Source organism: Micromys minutus (genome assembly GCF_963924665.1).
Source record: "Micromys minutus genome assembly, chromosome: 23".
NCBI lineage: Eukaryota > Metazoa > Chordata > Mammalia > Rodentia > Muridae > Micromys > Micromys minutus.
This window is the reverse complement of record NC_137958.1, coordinates 26,731,209-26,742,132: the sequence shown is the minus strand read 5'-3', so window position 1 is coordinate 26,742,132 and position 10,924 is coordinate 26,731,209. Positions and strand designations below refer to the sequence as shown.

The following is a 10,924-nucleotide window of genomic DNA, read 5'->3' as shown; positions in this document are numbered from 1 at the left end:
TCTCCTCTCCTGGAGACCATAGAGAAAATATGATTACTTCTCTTAAAATCCCTTTAGTAAGAGCTATTTCAAAGGCAACATCTATGAGTCATGAATCCCTTATTTGAGTTTCTGAAACAAGAACCCAAGGGGGACTTAAAGTGGCTTTGGTGGCCATAGCTCTATAAGCTAGGCTCACCAGTAGCCACCTAAAATGCTGAGTCTTCTTCTCTCTCTCTCAAGTTTCTTCTTGCCACGTGTGTATATAACAATGGGAAAAGAAACCAGTGTTTCTGGTGTCACCAGTAGTTTCCAGACCTTTCTACCATGCAGTTCTGATGACGTTAAGCCCCTGCTGATAGTATTTCAGCTGTTTCCCTGAAGGACAGAGTTCAGAGAGCAGCAGCATGTCATAAAATGACCCCAATAACCCACATGGCTTTCCTCTGTATCTACAGGTTATTTCTTCAAGTACACTGTTCCAACATGCCTGAAGCAGACTCTCCAGTCTATCTCCCTTCGCCTGGCCCTTCCATTCTACCCAATGTCCTCCTACTAAAGGTCAGTAGTTCCTCTTTTCTGAATCAACCTCACGCCATCCTGTCTCTGCCCTTAGGCTGTGTAAGAATCAGGTCTTTCCTATCTGTGCATCCTTTACTGACCTTGGCCTGCTATTTGCAAAGTGTTATGTGATTGGTGATTGAGACAAAGAAAACTCAAGACTACACCAAAGCATAGTATTTCCTAATGTGTGTGTGTGTGTGTGTGTGTGTGTGTGTGTGTGTGGTGTGTGGTGTGCTAGAGTTATCTTAGGCATCTTTCTCAACTTCTCACCTTTATTATTATTATTATTATTATTATTATTATTATTATTTAGACAGATTTTCTCATTGAACCTGGAGTTGTGGATTTTGCTAGCCTAGGTAGCCATGATGCCCTGAGGATCTGTCTCCACCCCTTCAGCATCAGGATGACGGGGTTGGTGGTGGGTGGTGTGGTGTGGTGGTGCATGCTCTACCTGGCTTTTTACATGAGTGCTGGCGATGCAGACTTCAGGTTCCTGGGCTTTGCAGCAAGCAACTCACTCATCAACTGAGATAGTTCCCTAGCCCCACTTTTTTTTTTATTGTTTCCTTTGCTTATATCAGTATTGCTTAACCACTGTAAAAAGGCTCAGATTAGCTACCAAAGAAGTATAGATATGGGATGCCTCACTTTTAAGGCTGTTATAGACTCCTTTATTTTTCTGTCACAAGAATTCCTGAGCCTGTGTGGCAGCATTATTCTTTAATCCTAGTACCTGAGAGGCAAAGGCAGGGGGACTCTGAAAATTCAAAGCAACCTGGTCAACATAGTGAGACTTGGTCTTAAAGAAAAAAAAAATCCAGGAGGTAGGTATTTGGTGTTTCAGAATAGGCCTATTGTTCAAGAACCAATCCCTGAAACTATTACTGATACTCTGTTATGCTTGCAGCAGACAGGAACCCAGCATAACTATCCTCTGAGAGGCTCCGCTCAACAGCTAACCAAAACAGATGCAGAGACCCATATGCAAACATTGGAGAGTCTTGTGGAAGAGTTAGGGGAAAGATGGAGGGACCTGAAGAGGATAGGGACTCCACAAGAAGACTACCCTGGCCCTCTGGGGGCTGAGCCACCAAAGAGAATAGCATACATGGGCTGGACGTAGGCCTGCTGCACATATGTAACAGATGTGTACCTTGGTCTTCATCTGGGTCTCCCAACAGCTGGAGTAGGGATATCCCTGACTCCGTTGCCTGCCTGTGAATCCCATTCCCCTAACTGGACCCCCTTGTCTGGCCTCAGTGGGAGAGGATGTGTCTAGACCTTCAGCGACTTGATGTTCCAGGATGGGATGATGGGGGACTCCCCCTTCTCAGAGAAGGGGAGTAGGGAATAGGAGGAAGATATGTATGAGGGGGGACTGGGAGGAGTGGGAGGCACTGATATTGGCATGTAAGGTGAATAAATGAATAGAAAAAAAAAAAGACAGGATTTTAAAACCAGGCTAGTGAGAACTCAGCTATTGCTATTGCAGAACCCCCCCCCCTGCCCCAACAAGGTCACACTGAGGTTGTAATAGTTTCTGAGCTGAAGCCTTTATGATGGTTGGTGTGGGGCTCAGTTTCTGCTTCCAGTGCTAAGGACCCGGACACTTTGCTGTGCCATGGGCCTGCAGGTACCTGACTGCTGACCTTGGCTGGTTGACCGTGGTAGGACGTATGGCACACCTGGATAAGTGTTCCCATATTTACATCTCCTTGCTGAATCTGGTTGTAATTCTAGGCACCTCCGTTCCCTTTCCTCCTGTGATGAATCACTGCCCAAGGTCATAACTGTCTGTACTACTTTAGCATTTACACCTGCAAACGGGACTCTGTATTTTGGAACTCAAGGTCATGGAATTTAGATTTCTATGTAGGAGGTTCTTTAGTGCCAATCACAGAAGAAAAATACCGTAAAAGAAAAAAATATTAAAAGAAAACCCCTAGAATCAGGTTAACCATTTAATAGTTCTCTCTCTCCCTCTCTCCCTCCCTCTCTCCCTCCCTCCCTCCCTCCCTCTCTCTCTCTCTCTCTCTCTCTCTCTCTCTCTCTCTCTCGTTTCACCATCATCAAAGCTCTGTTGTCTAATAAAGGCTTATAAAAGATGAGGTGGTGATGTTTTCTAGTTGTGAAAATTTCCGAGTATGGAGCTGGGGTAGGATGTGACAGCGCTGCCAAAGTGCGGAAGTGAGTTCACCTGGCCTGCCCTCAGATCACATGGAAATGGTTGAATTTACTTTTTCTCTTGGATGGTGGAGCTTTGCTTGGCTCGGATGTATATGCGATATTACTCCATTGTTCTATTTCTGTAGACACATCACTGTGTTTGTAAGGCAAGTGGAATAGTCATTTAATAACAATCACGATATCATAATCATAAACAAATATAACTTTTACAAGCAATAAAATGTAAAATATGTTTAAGGAGGTGGAATTATTATGCTAACTGCCCCAGCTGGACCATTACATGCCATTTATATGTACTGGATTATCCTATGTCCCATAAATATGTAACCATAAAAACACCAAAATGTTATATCTAGCTTGGCTGTTAGAACACTTGATCTTGCAGATTTGGGTTTGGTTCTGAGCATCCGCACAGTGGACTCTCTCTTAATTCCAGCTCTAGGGAATCCAACTCATTCTTCTGGCCTTTGAGGGCACCATGTATATACACAGTATACATACATACATACATACATACATACATACATACATACATACATACATACATATTTACAGGCAAACACTCAAGCACATCAGAAAATAGCTGAAAACAGATGTAAAAGGCTGGTGCTCTAAGGGATTTCTAAATTTATAATGCTGTGTGTGCTGATGAATCTGTTCATTTTGCTTAGCTGTTCCCTACAGAGAGAATATGCTAAAAACTGGTTGTAAACTTTCTTTAAATCAAATCCGTCAGAAAGCATTCAAATCTCAAATGCATCATATTCACACACACAGATACATCAAGATTCTGCATTCGGGCCCACGAGTGACATGGCTCAGCAGGGAAAGGTGGTTGCTGCTAAGCCGGACAACGCGGGTTCGATCCCTAGACCTTACACGTGTTAGAAAAGAACCAACTCTCACAGATTGTCTTGCTGATGTACACATGCATGCGGTAACAGGTAACACTTGTGGACTCACACACATACATAACCAAATAAATAAATAAACAGTTGTGATACAAAACAAAAATGATGACCCTGAAGTGTTCATTTTATTAGCAAACACAGATTTGAAATGTTTACGACAAGACATCAGTATCAAGCAAATGAACAGCATCTCTACAACCTGCAGGTCATCTCAGTCCTTTTAATCTTGCTGACATCTTCCCAACCACATCTAATCTTCAGTATCTTCTTCCTCAGGCAGGGCAGGCAAAGTACCATTTTACATATCAGGACAACAGTCGGGAGGAAAACAGCTATCATGAAGGTCGGAGGCATGTACCATACAAACTGACTGACATCCACCCATTTGTTCCAGGCAAAAATCAAAGCGTGGACTGTGCCCAGAAGAAGACAGACAATTCCTAGTTTGCTCTGCAAAAGAAACAATGACCCAAAGTAAGGGCTGATTTAGTAACAATCAATGCTACACTATCCCATTGGGGATGTTCTGTTGCTGGGAGAGCTTTTGCTTCTCTACAGTTATTTGCATGGACATGTTGTTTGATAACACCCATTCAGGAGTGTTATTACTTTTACAGCTTTTCCTCACCACATTACCTTTGGGCAATTGATCTTGTTTCTGAGCTAAGTGGTAAAGGTCATGACCTTCCTTTTAGTCTCAAGTGGTCATGAGCCCCATCGGTGCTTTCTCGACCACTCTGCTGAAGACACCATCTTTCCTAAGGGACTTTTGTTTTATTGGCAGTGATGGGGATGAAAACCAGGGTGTTGTGCATGATAGCTGATCAGTTTACTATTGATTGACACCCCTGGTCTCATTCTGGTATTTGCATTATGATATTTTGTCTTACTGAGTTTACTTTAATTTTGCTACCAAGAAATGTCTAAAATAGACACTGTCTTATTGCAGGTTCTTGCAAAAGCAACACAATGATTTGAACATGTTTGGTGCTCAATGAATATTGCTGAATACTAAAGAATACTGTAAAAAATATCAATCTGATCTCAGTGATGTTTATCAACTGATGTTACTCTAGTTTTGTAAATAAATATGAAAATAGGTTATATATATGTACACATACATACATGTACATACAGACAGAGAGAGCAAGAGAGAGGCAGGGAGGGAGAAAGAGAGACAGAAGGTCTATTGATCTATAGATGTCACAACTGTAAGTTTTCAGGGATACTAGAAAAAGTAGTAAGGAAAATCTGAGACCAGTGAAAATATTTGTTTAGTGCTGTCAGGAAATGACTGTTGGTAAATATCTTCTCTCTTGTGCTGGGTGCTGGCAGAGACAGTTGGCATGTCTATGAGGACTTTAAGACAGATTCTAGAAGATGACTAGGCATGGGCAGAGGGTGGAGTCCTTTCTGCATATGTCAAGAGTGGCATATCTGAGACAAAAGCTAGATTATTTTGAGCTTTTTTGAGACTCTTCTATACTGATGTCCAGAGTGGTAGCACCAGTTTGTCATTTCACCAAGAGTGAAGGAGGATTTCCCTCTTCTCATATCTGAGGCAGGGTCCTCCCTATGTAGTCCCCAGTAGCCTGGAACTCACCATGTAGATTAAGCTGGCCTTGAACTCATAGAGATCTATGCTCTAAAAAAAAATCATATATTCTGATACAGTGGGAAAACATTGGAAATCACTTCACTGTTGAACAAACTAAATCTGGATATGAAGAATGATTTCAACTTGAAACATTTTGACATGAAACAGAGAAAATGGTTCAGAGAGCTGTTCACCAGCATAATTTTAAGGCATTCTGACAAGATTCTTCTAGATGACTTCAGACCTGGATTTACTTTGTTGGAAAAGGTCATTAGCCTGACAAAATAAATATAACTCAATTATTCAGCTGTGCTCTCATGCCTCAACTAAACAGCTAAGTTTATATTTTTAGGATATGAATTGTGGAGCTAAAAACTGTTACCAAGCCTCATCTCTGGATGAAGTTTCTAGAAATGCACTTGATTGTTTGAAGATTAATTTCCTAGATGGGTATTATGTATTTACAGTCACGTGTCGTACATAACAGTAGAGTAGGCTTGTCAGAGCCCAACAGAAAATGTGAACAAGAATTTCAAGAGGGAGAGAGGACTCCAATGGCTACTGGCTGAACACAAAAGAAAAAGTCTAAGGCAACTGAATGTCATGGGACTTCTCAGACTCATCAGAATGCTCAGCTGTCTCTCAGAGATACCTATGGACACGTGGAAGAGACAACGGAGGAATGCCTCGCTGTGTAGAAATCTCCAAACCTATTCACCCATAAATATTAAGAGTATGATTCCAAGAGGTTTTGGCAGATACCTATGACTGAATTAAGCTGAGCCCCTTGGCTGTTCTTACATGGGTCCTTTCTGGTACATTGATCTTTTTAAACGTCTGCTCCTACCTAGAAGATATGTAAGCTTGTGACAGGATTCTGAGTCTCAGAGGTACTTTGAAACTTCAAGTGATTAGTATAATTTAAACATAACTTAGAAATACTATCTTTAAACATGAAATGACAGAGGCAGGTATGGTGGCTCCTGTCTATAATTGCAGTACTTGGGAGGCTGACATAGAAGCAAGACTCCCTTATATACCAGACCCGCTTGGGCTACATAGTAAATTTTAGGCTTGCTTGGGGTAGACTCTATAAAAAAAATAGGTTATAAAATTTTGTTATAAAATTCAAAATTTAATTAGTGAAATTTTGAATTTCAGAGAAAGATTCATTTTTTTTTTTCCCCTAGAGAATACAACACTGAGTAACTTCAAAGGCACGACTAAAGTCAAGGGACAGGTAAAATAATATTTTGATTTGTGTGTGTGTGTGTGTGTGTGTGTGTGTGTGTGTGTGTGTGTGTGGAGGGTACTGGCAAACCACTGATATTCCTAAATATATTTATGGTTATTGATGAGAGCTGCAAATTGTCTACAAAATTTTAAATGTGAGAAACAATATTCTTGTTTTAATAATGTTTTTTATTTATGCCTACAAAATGTGTCCCACAATTTATAAAAGCAATGGAAAAACAAGCAAGAAAGCTCATTCTTGAATGAGATAGTCTGAGACCTTTTCTACTGGAGACATACTATTTATGGGACAAATCAATGTATTTAATCTTATAAGCAAACTATGATTATTTCTATGGATCACTTACCTGAATACAGTGAAATTCTCTCCAGGTTAAAGAGTCGCTCACAGATGGGATAGACGTCACAGCCAAGAGAGCCAAGATGGCCAATCCCACAATTCCCAGGGACACATAAATCTCCATTCTCCAGACATCATGCTCAATCCAGGCATCCTCTTTGTTTTGTTGAACCTAAGGAAAAGGGGAAAAAAAAAACCACACTTACTAATATGTGAGCCTCCTCGACGTCTTCCCCAGGCAGAAATGTAAAAAGCATGGAAACTCTGGATAAAATAAGCAGAGGATAGAATCAATCCCCCCCCCCCCAAAGCCACGCTGTCAGGAGATCAACCTATGACCTGCCTATGCTAAAGGTACTGTTTATTTTCACTTTAAAGACATTCTTCAATATAAGATGACAAGTGTTGATAAAAATTATAATAACAACTATCCAAAATGCAGAATAATTTCTCATAGGGTCGACATGACTGTTACTTCGAGAAGAAAGGATTCATTCGTTAGGTCATTTAGGCGTTTTAGTTAGTTAGTCTTGAGGCGTACAACCTTCTTACCTGTTTGTAAGCCCAGTTGAGCAGCTTGTATCTGTAGGACCGCCTCATTGGGTACGAGAGGCTATAAACAGCATGCAGGACAGCGAAAAAGAAGCTGAGGAGCCCAAACTGCTTCCTTGCCAGCATCCATCTATCTAACCAGGGCGGGAACTTCTTGTATTTGGTTCCATTGCGAAGTTGTACAACTGCCGCTATCTCTCCTGGCAAATAAACCAGTGCCAAGAGGGTAATGGAGGCCATCGGCAAGACTTTGTTAACGACCAGGATTGGAATTTTATAAAAATATTGTTCACGGGAAGTTACTAGTGGGTAAATGACTTCTCTCAGAAGAGTGTACAGGAAAGTCAGAGACGATAGAACGGCAGCAACTTTGACAGGCAAGCGCCAGTTGGGAAAGAATTCCTGCGTGTGCTGAAGCTCGGAGGGGCAGTCAAACGCGTCGACTTGGACCGTGTGCGGCAGATGAGAGAGCACCGGTCTTTTCAGCATGCTCGTCTCTCCTGAGTCTTTAGTCTACGAAAGAAAGGAAGGGGACATCTTAACACTGGACAAAGCAGTGGGTTTTCTTTTACTCTAATAACTCCCTGCTCCATCACTGTGCCTTCTGGTGAATACAGCATTCAGAAACTCGCTTGTGGGTACCAGGCAACCACAGACAGTATCGTCTATGCAGGGCTGACCAAGGATGTGCCGTGATACACGGGTGCTCCCCACTTGCCTCTTTGCTTCCTCTTTGTATCTGAGAAGCGGCCTGTGGCCTAGGCAGGCTTTCTACTCCCTAGCCTCCAGCTCTGGACAAGTGCTGCGTTCACCGGCATACACGATGAAACCGGGTTCCATTTCTCTTTAAAGTAAAAAGGGACACATGCGGACACTCCAAAGCTTACACAGCCCTGTCTGTTTCGAAGACTGGAAATAATGGAATAATCTTTTCGTATGTATGTTTTGTGCTTTTGTATTTTTGGAGACAGGTTTTCTCGGGGTAGCCCTGGCTATCCTGGAACTCACTCTGTAGACCAGACTGGCCTTGAACTCATAGAGATCTACGTGTGTCTGCCTCTCGAGGGCTTTAATTAAAGGTGTGTTCCAGCACCGTCCAGAGGAATAACCTTAAGAAGCCAAAACTAAAGAAAAAAAAGTTTTAAAAAGTCCATATCTTAATAGGTGTTCTGTAATATTTCTATTGGTTCCTGGGCAATTATGCAGAGCAGGAACAGTGAATTTATTAATTCAAATACAAAGGGTCTGGAATAATAGAGTAAATCCTAGTAGATAAAAATATGAATTTCATTATGTGGTTGCGGTCTTACTGAGAACGGCAGGAATAACAGGGTGATTACGATAAAGGAAAATATGAATTTCATTGTGTCGTCTCGCTCTTTGATTTTCTATTTCTACATTTCTAAGACCGCTGAACTAATGATCAGAACGTTTAGAAAAGGCCATTTAACTAAGTAGTGAACTCCTGCAGACACATTCACTTCCCGACACGTTAATACTTCTCTGTCCACCACGCTCTGTTCTAGTCAGTAACTCAAAAGAAAGTGTGTTGAATAATTTGTTGATTCCACAAGGGATAAGCAGAGATAACAATTTTTAAAGTTCAAATGAAGGCCATAGAGCGTTTCCAATTGTGGTTCCTTTCTGAACCGCTTGCTTCTTATTTAGGCTTTATGTTCATAGCTCCACGTAGGCTGGAGGAGAGCGTCCGAGGTTTGTCTGATGTTCATGCTTTCCTGATCGTCTCACACAGCACCAGTTCACACAGCACCAGTTCACACGGCACCAGTTCACACAGTACCAATTCACACAGTGCCAGTTCACACAGCACCAGTTCACACAGTGCCAGTTCACACAGTACCCAGTTCATACAGTACCAGTTCATACAGTACCAGTTCACACAGCACCAGTTCACACAGTGCCAGTTCACACAGTACCCAGTTCATACAGTACCAGTTCATACAGTACCAGTTCACACAGTGCCAGTTCACACAGTACCAATTCGCACAGTATCAACTCACACAGCACCAACTCACTCAGTACCAATTCACACAGTACTCCACAATTACCAGTGTTTACGGATGACCTGTCTTGCCATCTGACATATATCATTCTTCTAGCCAGTGAATTACGATGCCACCCAGAAAGGAAACAGCTCTGTAATTCCTGCATGTTAACACAGCCTAAGTGAACGGGCTGAGAGCGGTTTTCTGGCTAAAAGTTACAATGAAAGTTAGTAAGTCAGAGAGCTAAACTGAAAAATGAAAATAATTTTTTGCTTTATGGGCTATATGTTTGTGATTCTTAGCACTGCGTTTTAAATATTTTAAAAAGGTTAGTATTTGGAACCAAAAAAAAAAATTCCCTGCCACTTTTTAAATGATGTAATGAGAAACATTAAATTCTGTTATCGACCAAAAATGAGACAAGTGATTCTTTGCACAAAGACAATTTATTTGGTTAAACAGCTTGTCACCGTTTACTTGGCGGACTCTCTGGTAAGCTGCCATGTCTATAAAGATGCTTACAAAACTACCATTATGCAGGTCAGCATAACTCTTGCTTTTAAACCCAGAAGCACAGGTGTTAGAAAGGACTCCAGGGACTCTGGAGATGGTCTAGTCCAGTTATTTCACTTTAGACACAAAAGCAAGACCTAGGGTTTTCAGAGACCCATGAAAGGCTATAGCTAAGCCACCATAATTGGTCCTGTCACCACATACACACATACACACACACACACACACACACACACACACACACACACACACACACACACACACACAGTGTCAGCTACAGCATCCGAGCACAGAGCAGATTTCCCAGCACCATCAGATTCAGAATACATGTGAACTATGTACAGATTTTAATTATTAGCAACTATGGTCATTATTTTACCGAGTGACTGTCATCTTCCAGGTTCCCCTTGGGCTTCATTTTCCAAAGTTCTTCTGGGTTTATAACATCCTTCCTGATCTCCATGAACGCCAAGTATAGCTCCAGCCACCTAGAAAAAGACATAAAGTCTGTTCCACTTATGACATTACTGTTTTGTTGTTCTTGTTTTTTTGAGACAGGGTTTCTCTTCTCTAGGTATCCCTGGCTGACCGGGACCTTGTCCTGGCTTTAAACTTGGAGATCTGCCTGCCTCTGCCTCTCAGGGCCTGGGATTAAAGGCGTGCACCACCCTCGTCTGGGGAAAATACTTTTGTTTGATGGAACAATATAAAGCATTTATTCACTTCAGAGCTAGAGCAGAAAAAAATACAATTAAGATTCTAATAGTGAATCATCTACACATTTAGAAAGCCTTCTACCAGTTCACTAATGTCAAAAGTTACCTTGATGGATAACCTATTACTTATGTGAAACATAAAGGAATGGCTGTTTTTTCTTCAGGAAGATTTTACTCTAGGTTCTCAGTTGGACAAAACCATGCTTTCTTTAAAAGTAAACGGAATTAGGAATGCATTTTTCAGTTTTGGGTAATGACGCTGTCGGCAAGGCTTGAGGTAGCTGATAGAGAGAGAGCTTCAG

General features: G+C 41.5%; 1 protein-coding gene across 1 annotated transcript; it reads right to left on the bottom strand.

The window, feature by feature from the left end:
* Positions 1-3,836: 3,836 nt before the first annotated feature.
* Positions 3,837-10,369, bottom strand: STEAP1 (STEAP family member 1; the record flags this gene model as incomplete). Its single annotated transcript, XM_080936524.1, has 4 exons — positions 3,837-4,094; positions 6,843-7,007; positions 7,388-7,900; positions 10,286-10,369. The coding sequence occupies 4 exons, from the start codon at positions 10,367-10,369 to the stop codon at positions 3,837-3,839; spliced, it is 1,020 nt and encodes a 339-aa protein (XP_080792650.1).
* Positions 10,370-10,924: the final 555 nt, after the last annotated feature.